At 32.4% G+C, this 14927-nt stretch overlaps 2 protein-coding genes across 2 annotated transcripts in view; one reads left to right on the top strand and one right to left on the bottom strand.

Annotated features, from left to right (window-relative positions):
- The window catches only part of LOC118189191 (iduronate 2-sulfatase-like), a 39788-nt gene extending 29911 nt beyond the window's left edge, over positions 1-9877 (bottom strand). The window contains exons 1-2 of the mRNA XM_035359748.2: positions 9657-9877; positions 404-552 (exon numbers count right to left, since the gene is read on the bottom strand). Coding sequence (XP_035215639.1) covers positions 404-552; positions 9657-9789 — 282 coding nt within the window. The 5' untranslated portion in view covers positions 9790-9877. The remainder of the gene's footprint in view (positions 1-403; positions 553-9656) is intronic.
- A 131-nt stretch (positions 9878-10008) lies between these two features.
- Positions 10009-13846, top strand: LOC118189190 (uncharacterized). Its single transcript, XM_035359747.2, has one exon. The coding sequence runs from the start codon at positions 11284-11286 to the stop codon at positions 12355-12357; it is 1074 nt and encodes a 357-aa protein (XP_035215638.1). The 5' UTR covers positions 10009-11283; the 3' UTR covers positions 12358-13846.
- Positions 13847-14927: the final 1081 nt, after the last annotated feature.

Genomic DNA, 14927 nt, shown 5'->3' with positions numbered 1-14927 from the left:
AACAGCTATATGCCTCTTCACATAAATAAGTAGGAAATAAACAGCAACTGTGTTAAATGTATACACAAATTCTATAAAATACATAAATTTAAAAACTGACATTCCATTTTAAGAAAATTATGACATGAAAAATCTATAAGTTTATCTAATGCTTTTTTAAAAATAGTTCTTTTTTTCACAGTGCTTTTTTAAAAATAGTTCTATTTTCACCAGAATAAATATTTTATGTTATTTTTTTTTCAAAAAATTATATGTCATGCTGCATTATAGCATAATTTCCAAGCATTAGAATCCATATATATAATTTTTAAATTATATGCATAAATACATGCAAATATTTACTATTACCTTTTAAAACATAAAAAATATATATATAAATCAACAGGTGTAATTAAAATCAAACCTGGGTATATGCATTCTTGAATAACACACTTTTTGAAGCTAGTTGATCTATATTAGGAGTTACAGATTTTTCATCACCATAACAACCAAGTGCAGGCCTCAGATCATCAATAATAATTAATAATACATTTTTTCTTCCAGAGAACTCTTCTGCAAAAAGGATAAAAAAATGTACAACAATCAATATTAACAACATTTGCCTGAAATAGTACCCTGAAATGTATAACTGAAATATTAGCAACAAGAGTATCTGACACCTACTACTACCTTACTAGTTGGAAAAGAACTGAATATTTATATGGATAGTTTTTCTTAATAAATACTATTTTTATTAAACATAAAATATACAATATTAGTAATTTTGTTTTATTTTGGTAATTCAGGCACAGACCACAATATAAAGGAACAAAATATAATTATCTTCTAAATATTATATAGCAGAAATTACTTAAAATATATCTGCATAACTGAAGACAATATTTCAACAGTATTAAATATTATATCAGCAAGAATACCATAATTTGAAAAAATGGGACAAGTGGTTCCCAAAATTTTACTTATAAATAAACCACAGAAGAAATCAACTTTAACTTGGAAATCAGAGCAGCACAAGTGTGAGGCAAATGTTGCAGATGTGGTAAAAGACAGGTCTGGTTCACTTTAAATATTGTTAAGTTTTTCTTCCAACACCAGTTGTTACGTTACTTTCTTCCTTTATGTTCATACGGGTTCATGTGGATTTGGAGTGAATAATGATGACACTCGAAGTATCGAAACACACTTTATTGGCTGGTATTAATCAAGACAGCTCTAAAATCTCGTTTACAGTCGTCAAACTGTTATATACATGCTAACACGATCAGCGACACAGCTTTCAGGTTATCAAGCTATCACAGTGGAGACAGCTTCACTGCAAAGTACCAGAGCACAGCTCCCGACTCTGCTCGGTTGTTCTCGGAACTCCATGTACTCTCGAGACTCTCTACACTACAACTCGCGATGCACTAAGACACACAGAGCACAGCTTCCGACTCTATGGTTCAGTCGTTCCCGGAGCTCAAAACGCTCTCTCGGCGATGCACTAACCGTGATACACTGCAAGACTCTTTCAGTGCACTCAATGACCTACTAAGCACTCACAGCCCGGCTGTCAACTCGATCAACTCCGCAGGGATTGACTCGCAAGACGAGACACCAACTCGATACTAACTAACTCTCTGCGTACCAGCAGGCTTTTGGCTGGTGTTCAAGAATATCCTGGGCTAAACCGGTAAGAATTTGTTCCAGAAGGTTCTCCATGGCATATAGCCAATTTTGTCTCCAAATGGACGAGTTCTGTGGCAACCCTGCCCAAATTTTGCAACTCTGCCTTCCATTGTCATTTTATGGCAACCCAAAACCTGTTTTTCAGGAAAACTATCTCACCGCGCCTGTACATTTCATAACAACATTAATAATTTAAAGTGAAATATACCTTTATTTGGTTGTGATTTTGACAAAATAATTTAGTTGGTGATCATCGGAAGTGAGTGCCAGAAGCAGTGTGTAGGTTGTCTAAATTTGTAGCCAAGCAAGCGACAGAAACATGGGGTATATAGACAAATATATTTCTTTATAAATATTATGATGATTAAGATAAAAATGGCAATACTTTTGAAATAATCTGAAAGGATCCAAATTTCAACAATTGCCCGAAAGAACTCTTTTAGAGTTTAATACAGTTTATCAGAGAGTACCCCAGGTGAAGCATTTTATAAGATACAGTCAAAAGTCTTTAATCCGGACTCGTCAGGACTTCAGCAATTCCGGATAATCGATTTTTCCGGATTCTAGATCATCAGTTTAAATCTGGTAAGATGGCATGCAGAAATTATAAAATTAAAAATATGAAACCGTAAATTATGAAATAAAGAGCAATTATGATCTAAAGGGGTATCAAAATTTACAAAAAAAAAAAAGCTTAATATTTATTTGTTTACTTTATTAAACATTTCTTTCAACGCGCGCATGTGTAAAGCATACATTACGCATAGTCGAAATTAGAAGATTGCAATCAGAAAACGTGATATTTATAATGATGAGGAATTTGATTTAAATCATATCAAAGATGGAATACATCGAGATGAAATACTACATTTAGTAAGGAATTATAAGCTGAATAAAATAAAAACAGCTGCCCTGAAGATAAGGATAGTGTCGACAGATCAACATCCAGTTCATTGCACGCCGCGACGTTCCCCCCCCCCCTTGCAGAGCAGCGTGAAATTGATAAACAGATTTCGGAATGGTTAGAGAAACAAAGGATATGCCTTTATCCATTTTTTGCAGCAATTCCACTTTTCATTTTGATTGACATCGAAACATACCTTCGCTTTGTAGATCCTTTGGCAGCTCCAGCATCGGAAATTCTATTTGACATAATCGAAAGTTCAAGCTTACTTTTTATAAAATTGCTCTAACAGTCTGCAAAAAATAATAAGCCGGATCCAATTCGAAGATTAAGGAACAACGCAATCTGCAACATTAACTGAAATAGATAATTTGGCTGATCTTTGGAATATGGTAACAGGTAGTTTGGCGACATTTTGGAGGCGATAAAGGTTACTACCTAGGACTTTGGTAATAATGTGAGAAGTACTCAGTTCCGATTACGCATTATTTTGTGTGAGGGAAATGAGAGATCATGAGATATGTCATGTGACATTAATGGACGAATTACAGTTCTTTAATAGGAAAAGGGGATAAATTTGGAAAAATTATTTTGTATTAAGCTTCATTGTGTGTTGTGTGAAATAGTGTTGATTAATTTTCAGATTGCATGGCGCTATGTAAAGTGAATTCTAAATTTTTAATGCGTTTATCTGATAATAATAATAAGTTGAGATTGCGTGAAAGGAAGGATATTACAGATAAGTTTGAATGGCAGTGCAAGAAATCTGGTGAAAATGGACATTTTGTGAAACGGAGTGTAAGGGAGGGTACGTGGTTTGCTGAAAGTAGTTTGAGTATGGGTGAAATTTTATTAATTTCTTATTACTGGGTGAATAGACTGCCAGTTGACTACTGGATTTCGGATTTAGAAATTAGCAGTAGTACTGCAGCCGATTGGAACTCTTTCTGTAGGGAAGTGTGCGTACCACGTAATGAAGATTCTGAAGAAGATTAGGTAAGTTAGTATTTTTAATCATTTGAGGATATTATTTTTATGCATTGTTCTAAATGTAAGGAGTAAATAAATTAATATGGTATTATTGGAAAATTGTTATTAGCAATGATTTAGTTTAAAGTAATTAGGATTGTAATCTAATATTTATTAATTTAATGTATGTGCTTATTTATATTTTAAGTAGTGTTTTTTAATTTAATTATATTTTAATTTAATGATTGTAATTTTGTGAGTTATATGTTTGTAGTATTTTGGAATACGTTTGAGTAGTATACGTTGAGTATTTTCATGCATTTTTGTGAAATTTTTCTAATTTATGAGAAAAATGCAGTGTACATGGATATAGTGAAGAGTGTGCGCAATGCCATTTTTGTGCAATCCTGGGATGTTTTTTTAAGTAAAAATAAGTCGACGTGTACATGGTTTAGTTATATTTTAATTAAATGATAGTTATTTTGTGAATTTTATGTTTGTAGGAATTTGGTATACGTTTCAGTTGAAGTGAAGATATATGGAAATAATTTAAATATTTGACACTAGGTATTTGTAACTATTTTTAATGTTTGCATATAAATTCGTTGGTGACGTTTATAACATAATAGATAATTTAGAGGTAAAAGCTTTTGAATATTTTATTTATTTTATACGTGGAAATGTTCATCCTTGGAAAGGGTATATACTTTTTCGCGATCAGGTAATTTCATATATGTGCTTTTTACCGAGTTTAAAGATTAAGAACATTTTCCTGCATTTTCGTGCAAATTTTTGTAATTTATGAGAAAATAGCAGTGTAGATGGATAAAGTTAGGAGTGTGCGCAATGCCATTTTTGTGCAATTCTGGGATGTTTTTTTAAGTAAAAATAAGTCGACGTGTAAATGGTTTATGTGTATGTGCTATTCTGAAAAACGCGCAAGGAGTTTGCTATTTTGCACTTTTTCCCAATTTTGCAGTTAATATTTGTCATGATTAAGCAGTTTTGTTACATAAAATTTCTAGCATAAGTGTAATTCGGCTAGTAGATTGTTGGAAAAAGTGTTAGGTAAATAAAAAGAAAAGAAACATGAATTACTTCATGAAGACAAAATGACGGTGAAAGAAAAAAATATAGGGTTGCTGTAGCAGAGTTGGTCGCCAAATTTTCGCCAAAAAATCACCAAGTTACCATAATCCAAAGATCAACCGATAATTTTAGCTTAGCTTATACTGTCTGTTATACATTAAACGTGCATGCATAAATGTATTATGTGCATGCATATGTGCATGCGTTGACGCATGCACAGAAAGTTTGTAGCTTTGAGGTCCGGATTATAGATCATTTCGAATTAGGGGTGTCCAGATTAAAGACTTTTGACTGTACTAGTATATGAATACACATTTAGACTGACATGGGAACATTATATATCTTCAATATATTTGAAAAGTTACAAAATCTATAGTGTAACTAAAAAAAATATTAAATGTTTTTAATTAGATACATCATAAATATAATACTTTTTAATTTAAATCAATCCAATTAAACAAGCCCCCCAAAAAAGTAACATTTTTAAGACTGCATCTATTGCTTTTAAGTAGCTTAGTTTGTTACTCAGTACCAGACATATTAATTTTGAAAGATATACATTACCTTATATTTTTCCAGATGGCAACAGTCTCAAATGAAAAGTGACACAATGCAATTAACGTGAATTAACACGAAATTGTGTTTCAAGATTAGTTTTTGAGACTAAATTTTAGTGCTTTTGAGCTAAAAACTAGCTACAGTTTGAATCAAGTTTCTCATGCCAGACATATTAACCAAGCTATTAGAGTAACACAGCAATTACCTGCAAACTTAATTAACATTCCGACATATTGCAGAAACAGCGTGTCACAAAACAGACAAGAAAATAGAAAGACCACATATATATTTTACAACATTTACAAGATAAAATTACCATTTGTAAAAGAGATAAATCACTTGCATTCTATATCCACAACATTAATCTTTAACACAGATCTCCAAAATGCCAAATGATATCCCACTGCCAGCTCACAGATAAAGCATTAAATAGTAATCTGACAATACATGGCAATATGATTTCAATCGCTTGATACTAATATCACATCAGATAGACATACTTCATTGTGGTTAAGAGGCTTGGATTGCATTTGTCGGCGTAGACCTTGGACAACCTTATAAGTGACAGTTATCAGTATTATTCCAAACAATCTATATTAATTTGCCTAGTGTTATCCCAAACTTGAAGTAAAGTCTCCTAGGAAACGAATCTGATTATCTTCCAGACACTTCCTGTAAGAAATTTTGATTTAACAGTATTTTAAGTGCTTCTATGCCACGAAAATACAGTATGCTTACAAACATCCACACTTTCTTTGAGTTTCAAACCAGGCCAGGCAGAGGCGTAGCTTGGGTTTTCAGCACCCAGGGACAAATGAAAATCTTGCACCCTTTTCTGTATGCCAAGAATGCAAAATGTTTCATTCTAAAACTTCGTAACATCAGTTAGGCACCCTTGGATCCTGCGCCTGGGGACAGATGCCCCCTTTATCCCACCCTAGCTACGTCACTGGGCCCAAGTCTATGACAGCTTGGTGTTTTATCACTATGCTTACAAAAGAGCAAATAGTACTTTCTTTTCTTTTTGCCAATAGCAGGGTACTAAATCACTGGAGCATTAAAATATCAGCCAAAAAGGTTACATTAAGTTGATTGATTGAGCAAAGCAACTCGAAGGCTATCAGCCTATGGGAAGGGATACCTTCATTGAGGTCTTTCTAAGGGAAACTAGGTCATATCTACATTAGACATGGGAAAAATCCTCAAAAACAACCATGCAGCCAGCTCATACCCTGGGATTTGAACCCAGGTGTTCAGTGACTTATTGGTAATAGGCCACTGGCCCAAAGACACACTCTAATAATGTAATAGGTCGATACCTAATAACTAACTTAAAAGCCTGATATGATCAATGAGCAATATGTTTTTAAAATGGTGCCCAGCCACATGCTACATGACATATCTTGGAACTAGAAATTATCCAGAACTTACTACTGCAAGGAACCCATTGGAAATACTACACAGAACTTGGTACAGCCCATTTTTTACTTGCTGATTGGTAAATGGCAATTTTTTAGAGGTAAACAATCAAGTTAGCCAAAAAATAGAAGATAAAGCCTGATATTAAGCATATGTAAGTGAAAATCAGCTTGTTAAACATGATACTTAGCACGTACAAATTAGAGTTAGTGGCATACAATTAAAGCACAATTAGCACATACAATTAAAGTTTTTGGATGGCTTTTCCATCTTCAAACCCCATGGAAAGGGCTTCAGTGTGGTTGTCAATCTCCTTAGAAAGAAAAAAGAAATGGATTAGAAATCACTGACTGAGAAGATTTAAGGTTAATCCTGACTAACAGGAAGCCAAATATTAAAAATTTACAATCAAGTCATCAGCCTTAAACCTCCCATTAACCCTTTCGCCGTCCTCTCCTGCCCACGAAAATCCCCCCCCCAGCGGCCGCCTGTCTTTCGTAGCATGTAATGTTGTTTTCTCTGTACATCATAACTTTCCATACATGACTTTCGTAGTGGATGAATATCAATGAATATTAAATAAAATTATAAGGAAATAAAACATAATGGAAAAATTATAATATCTCTGCTTATTTCTAACAGCAGGATAATTTGATACCATCTGATTCAGGTGGTCCACTCCTCCCATTTTGTTGTTGTAATCTTTTACAATTATTGGTTTTTTACAGTTCTTTTCCGTGTTCAAACATCAATCATTGAGTTATTATGGACTGTACTCATCAAACGTATATCCTTCTTGTCTTTCCAATTCACAACCTCATTTTTTCTCTTTTTCTGCTGAGTAGACGTTGAAGACATCTCTCACTGCAGAAGAACGCTTTTGAGGCGCGTTACGGCCACCCTGTGGAAGTTTCACTTGAACGCACTAGACGTGTTACAGATGATAAAGAGGTTAAAAGCATTAATTTTTTATTCTTATTTTATGTAAGAATATATTTAGATTTGCATTTTGTTCCATTTTGATTAAGAAAGGTATATGAATAAAAATTTTACATGATTTTCATTTTGAAATTTTTCACTCTAAAGTAAACCTTATCAAAGTGAGTAGCTCTACATCAGCTGTCAAAGATATGTTTGGAATTTGATGAATTTTTAATCCTACTACACAGTATGACCTTGGTGCTATTTTGAAAACTGTCGGCAACACCAAAATGACCTGTTTACTACTCATCATAAATGTTGTATTTACTGTTCATCATAAAGTCGCCCAAAGTAGCCAAATCCGGTGTGTACTGTATACTAGAATTAAACCTATGGCAGTATTCCAAAATCACTCACACAATGTAAAATTTTATCTGACAGCTGTCACTGTCAGATAAATTTCGAACTTGTCATGTCACATTTTCACAGATTTAGAATTTTACCTGAGTGAATTGCATTTCAAATTTCTGTGACTGGATATATTCCATTATATTTAATTTCATGCCAAAAAAGTATTCAAACAAGAAATTCACTAGAGATATTTCTTTAAGACTTTTTTTTTTTTTTTTTTTTTTTTTTTTTTTTTTTTTTTGCTAATTTCATTTTCAGAAAAGATAACACGGAAATCAGATACCATTCTGATTGGATCCTAGCAGAGCCCACACCCTTGCTGCAATGGCGTGAATGATTTTGGTTGGCGATAACTGCACCAATCTTGCTAACCCTACTTTGATACACTAGATATTCCAACCACATAAATTCTTGAACTAAGGGTAATGTGCAGAATCGCCCATTTATATGGAGCATATCGATGTGTACATGGATAACGTCAAGGGAGAGCGTAATGCCAACTTTATGCAATTCTCTAATATTTTTCAAAAGAAAATAGGTTGATATGTACATGGATACCAAGTTTGTGCAGTTCTTTGACTTTTATTTTCCAAGTTGGCAATTCTGTGAAATGCGAGAAACAGTGGGTGATTCTGCACTCTCCCAAATTATCAACAAGGGTGTGGGCCCTCCTAGGATTTTACCAAGGTACTAATAAAAGACTAAAGAACAAACTATAGCTGCAGAGTGCAAAGACTGATGAATGAAAAAGTCATTCAAGGATATACATTAATAATCATAAATGACGCAAAGCATGTACCGTCATAGTAAACAAACATTCCGAACACGCCCCCTTTTTTTGTGCTCCGGTCACAGTTATACTTAGAAATTCGTACACAGCGAATTGTATTGCTTATAAATTTTATCACATAAAAACATTTCATTACCCATAAGGTTTCTTTCACTAAGTTTAATTTTAGAAACATTTTCTTTGATGAATTTTCAAGGATATAAGTGTTTTTTTATTGATATTATTTTTATTGATAGATTTGGTTGTAAAATTGTAATACTAGATTGTGCAAATTGTGAACAGAAATGAAAGAAAACAAGGCAAACACAAAAGGAATGGTTGCTATCTCCACACAACAGAATTCATAAGATAACCAACTTTGAACTATTATCGCTACTTTTAACAACATTTCCATTTACCAGGTTCTCTGTGATAGTGCTACGTAACTTATTATTTTTTCCTATTCATATATTTCAAGGTGCCATGTTCTCAGCCTAGTTCCTATTTTCCAATATCAATATTGACCTATATACTGGAAGGCTAAGAAAGAAGATGATTGCTCGAACATTCTCTAATCTAAATCACAAAGGCACTGAGGACAGGAATGGTAACAATTTTCTCATGCCAGAACTCTTGAAAAATTCATGCAGAAAACAGAAAGAAGTTATCATATACCATCGAGAGGCATTTTTCTTCCATTTGGTTGCAGAACACAACTGTAGCTTTATCATCTCGACCTTTGCTGGTCCACGTAATGATGCATTATAGTATTTTCCTCTAATAAGAAGTTTAGTGAAAAAAATCGCTATTTTAGTTAACGCAACTTTAGGTAGACGTTCAAATTTATAGAAAAGTAGGAGGATAAAAGGAGTAACAGAACTATATAATCACAGTATAATATTAAATACTAAATTAAGCAGGAGCCGACTAAAATGTTTGCATATTTACCTTCTTCTCCTCTCGGTGGGCTAATTATTATAATCGAAATACAAACACCTACTACAGAAATTACAAAAAGCCCAACAAGAACAGAAAGGAGAATATGTCGATGATATAATACACGTTCATCTACCCCAGCCATAAGAACACCGTAGTCATTCGAGGATATACATTAATAATCATAAATGACGCAAAGCATGTACCGTCATAGTAAACAAACATTCCGAACACGCCCCCTTTTTTTGTGCTCCGGTCACAGTTATACTTAGAAATTCGTACACAGCGAATTGTATTGCTTATAAATTTTATCACATAAAAACATTTCATTAACCATAAGGTTTCTTTCACTAAGTTTAATTTTAGAAACATTTTCTTTGATGAATTTTCAAGGATATAAGTGTTATTTTATTGATATTATTTCGGAAGAATTATTTTTCTCGTAATCTGGCAAAACTGTGGAAATTTTAAATTTCTGCTATAAATCGTGTTTATGGTGCTGGTTGTATGAACCAAGGAGATTTGAGTCGGTTATGAACTGTGTTTTTGCTACAAACTATTCGGAAGTTTCCGTTTCGGATAGCAAAATACGTTACAGAGCATGTGAGGCAAAACCTAGGATCTGCATGACATTAACGAAGCACAACCAAAGGGGCTTCAGAAATTGTAATTTAAGTATTCTTATCTAAATGCAGATTCTCAGTGCATTGAGTATTGCAAATAATATTTAAATTAAAGGAAATTTATATATGCGTAATTTTGAGAAGTAACTTAAAATTACTCAGCACTGACTAACATGCTGAGGAATTTACTTGTGTTGTCAACGTACATGGTCCAAAATTCTAACCTCCAAAATGATGTCAACTATCCCAAATTTTAGCCATCACCACAATCCTTGTAACAATCGTAACTTCATATAATGTTACATATACAATGGATCTGTGCGTTAATTCATGTATAGGAAGTATAAACTCGGCACGAAGCTATATCTATATAAATAGTAACAAGTTTGATTTTGGGTGAAGTGTTCCAGTTAAGGTGTACTTAAATCACGCACAATTAGGTTATGCATTATTGTTTTTACATATATATTCATGTGTATATTTGAACAGGAGGGGGTGAACTAGTAATAAACATTTAAGAAGTAATGTGGGTAAAGGTAAACTTTAACCAACTTCATTTGTTTCCATGCAGTACATGAAAACAGCATTGTGTGAAATGTAACGAATTATTCGAAATAAGCATGTGCTTATCTCTGCAGGGAAGAAACTTCATGTATGTGATGTATTTAATGAGCCATTTCAGGAAAAAAGTAAGTTGCCTATGTGTATGTACCCAGAAATATATTTTATGTAATATTCATATAAAAAGATAAGTTTGCATATGCTTCATTGCACAGCACAGAAATTTCATATGTGTGAGATGTGTAATAAGTAATTTTAAAGACATGCTTATCCACATGGAAGAGAGACTGCATATGTATGGTATGTATAACAAAGCATTAAAAAAAGATTAAATATGCATATGGTTGTTCACTTTGGTAATAAACCTTATGTATGTGACAGGTCATTTACATAAAAGTTTAATCTGAACAGACCTAGGCACATGAAAAAAGTACCTCATATGTGCTTTGTAACAAATGATGAGTGATATAAAGAAACATGTGCTTCTTCACAAAGAAAAATTTTTTATCTGTGATGTATGTAACAAGTCATTTAGAGAAAAGAGTAAATTGAGCATCCATATGCTAGTTCATGGAAGAGAAAAACCTCATGTGTGTGAGATCTGTAAGAAGTCGTTTAAACAAAAAAGTAATTTAAGCATGCATGCACGTGTTCACACAGGAGAAAAACCTCATGTGTGTCAGGTGTGTAACAAATCATTCGTACGAAAATGTAATTTCCAGATACACATGTTAATGCACACAGGAGAGAAACCCCATTCATGCGAGGTATGTAGTAAGTCCTTTAGACAAAAGTGTGATTTAAGCGTGCACATGTTAATTCACACAGGAGAAAAACCTCATGTATGTGATATATGTAACAAATCATTTAGATTAAAGCGTAGTTTAAACATGCATATACTTTTTCATACAGGAGATAAACCTCATCTGTGTGAGATATGTAATAAGTCATTTAGGCTAAAGGCTGATTTAAACATGCATTGTCGTATTCACACAGGAGAGAAACCTTTTCAGTGTGGGAAATGTAACAAATCATTTAGACGCAGGGGTGTTTTAAACCAGCATATGCTTATTCACACAGGAGAGAAGCCTCATCTGTGTAAGATGTGCAACAGATCATTTAGGCTAAAGGATGATTTGGACATGCATGCTCTTGTTCACATAGGAGAAAAACCTTATATATGTGAGGTATGTAACAAGTCATTTAGATACAAGTACCTTTTAAAGAAGCATATGCTTTTTCATACAGGCGAGAAACCTCATGTGTGCAAGATATGCAACAAATCATTTAGACAGAAGGGAGAATTAAAAATACATTTTTTTATTCACACAGGAGAGAAACCTCATGCGTGTGAGGTATGTAACAAGTCATTTAGACGTAGGAGTGTTTTATGCAAACATATGCTTATTCACACAGGAAAGCAACATCATTTATGTGATGCATGTAATAAGTCATTCAGACATAAGGGCGAATTAAACAAACATATTCTTACACACACAGAAGAAAAACCTCATGCATGTGAGGCATGAAACAAATCATTTTTACAGAAATGTAATTTGCAGGTGCCTATGCTTATCCATACCTAAGAGATGTCCTATTTTATTTAGAGAGAAAGTTAAAAATATTTACCTATTTGTGCTGCAGAAAAACCTCATATATGAATTACAGTATGAACCATTTCAACTAAAGGCTGATTTAAAGAAGCGTGTGTCTGTCCATATAAGAGAAAATGTATGTTATATGAGGTATGTAAAATGTGATTTGTTCTCAGTAGGAGGAAATCTTTCATATATATGTAAGATTTCATTTCAATGCAATGGTGATTTAAAATAATGTCTGCATGTCCTTGATTATATAGGAAATTTTTCTCATCCAAAAGAAAGCTTATAGCAGCATATATCAACATTGATAGAAAAATGTTGATACTGATTCTTCTTTACAGAATCATGTAACCCTACAAGCCCTGAGTTTTGTTTTTTGCTTCCTCAATCAAATTTGAGTCCTTCATGATTTACTATATTTTGTGTAATATATCATAAACAATTTATTAAATAGATTATTTTCAACCTAAGGGTCTCGTAATTTGCAGTTGCTGGGGGCTTCATCTTACATAAATATTATTAAAACAATATATGTCTGTTTTTTCATTTCTGTAATCTTATATACATTAAAATTTCAAATCAGCAGTTGATATATATTGGTCAAAATATGAAATCTCAAATTAGTATCTCACTTAATTGACTTAGTTGATTTTGCTAAAGACAATTATCTCTCTTATCTTGTCAACATGATACAGAGTGTTGGAAATTTTCCCAAATGTGAATATGGGCACTATTAGTAAAATACTAGTAGATGCAACTTCAGTTTTTACTTTGTGTTATAAAATTCTAGTTATTTTTCAATTCTGTGAAATAGAAGAAAAATTGCTGTAAAACTACAATTAAAACTTTCCTTAACGTTTTATTGATTCAAGAGATCCAGAAAGTTGGCCAGTTCCTGTAGGCAAAGAAAGGAGATACTGTCTTGGTGTTTGTATTGCACTCATCAAAAATCCGAATGGGGAGAAGATGAAGCATAACTAGTTTAAATATTGCTTGTTTGATGTTATTGCAAGCTTTTCAATTCTAATTAGAAAAGCTCTCTACAAGAAGTATGTACAGACACTGACGAGAGCTCTTGAAACTTCTGTCTGTGAACAATGTTGCAACCATATAGATCATATAGCTCAAAACTACTGGATGAAGTAACACAAGTTTAAATTAAGAAGGTAATGGCAAACAGATAGAAATTAATGTTAGAAGCATTATTTTCTGTCATATTTCTGAAGGAAAGGAATCTTTAATGGGTGATCAAGCAAAGCTGAGAGTTCCAACTAATGGGAGCTTTCTAAGACATTTCATATTTCACTCAATGGTCAAATATGATATTCTGATGAACAAACATTCAGTATGTAGCAATACTTGAAAGATGTTTATATACTTTATCTTTTTTAAAAAAAATTAAATAACTACAATCAGAGTTCCCTCTAAGCTGTGCACATGCCTTTAAAAAATTTAGCTCACAAACAATATTTACACGAACACATCACTAATCAAACTAACAGTAATAATAATTACATTAATTTTAGAATAAATCATATGAAATATGTTAAAGATTCTTTAGTATTTAATATATGTACTTTTGTAGTAATGTGAGTAAAATGGTACTTTATTATTGGAAATGGTATAAATTTGGATTGCATATATGCTGAATAATTAACTTTTAAAGATAGAAGAGGAAAGATTGAATATATGATAATATAAACAGAGCATTTACTTGTTTATTCATTTTTGAGAAATCAAAACATTATTTCTATTAGAGTAAGGTATATTTTAGTAAATAATTTTGCAAATGTTTACATGTATATTAATTTTTTATAATTAATAACTAGTTTTTTTAAATATATTTGTCTTTGAACATAATGGATGTTATTAAAATAAAATTGATTTAAATATAAAAGTAAAAGCCACACAAACTATTCTTGTAATAAAAAAACAGTTGTACAAGTAGTCAAAAATTAGAGGAAACACTGACTGCAATAGTTTCTGATCAAATTACTTCTGTTATAAGAAAGGATAATCCGAATTAAAGATTGTTTAATAGTATGAATTTGTATGCAAGGCATATGTCAAAGATAGTCACTGAGTGTGACTTTTATATTGGGCTGATATGTTTTCTAGATATCCTACTCCCAAGACTATTTCTTTGAAAGTTCAGATATCAGTAGGAATTATGGACAATTTATTATTCCATATACGGACTCATCTTGACTTCGGTGATTCCGGATTATAGATCATCAATTTAAATGTGGTAAGATGGCATGCAGAAACTATACAATTAAAAATATGAAACCGTAATTTATGAAATAAAGAGCAATTATGATCTGAAGGATATCAAAATTTACAAAAAAAAAAAAAAGCTTAATATTTATTTGTTTACTTTATTAAACATTTCTTTCAATGTAAGTTGTTAAAGTAGCTTCGTTTTTTGTGCTAATACTTTCTCTTTAATTCTCTCTTCTATAAACAGACATAATTTCTTGTTGAGTTACAAAGTTACA

This window comes from Stegodyphus dumicola, chromosome 1 (genome assembly GCF_044657685.1).
Source record: "Stegodyphus dumicola isolate Sdum_Otavi_A_Nest chromosome 1, ASM4465768v1".
Classification (NCBI taxonomy): domain Eukaryota; kingdom Metazoa; phylum Arthropoda; class Arachnida; order Araneae; family Eresidae; genus Stegodyphus; species Stegodyphus dumicola.
Note: the sequence above shows the minus strand (reverse complement) of the source record. Positions and strands in the feature narration are given on the sequence as shown.

Bases quoted from the DNA above. Each gene is read 5' to 3' on its own strand.
- LOC118189190 (XM_035359747.2), top strand. From the start codon at position 11,284: ATGATGAGTGATATAAAGAAACATGTGCTTCTTCACAAAGAAAAATTT.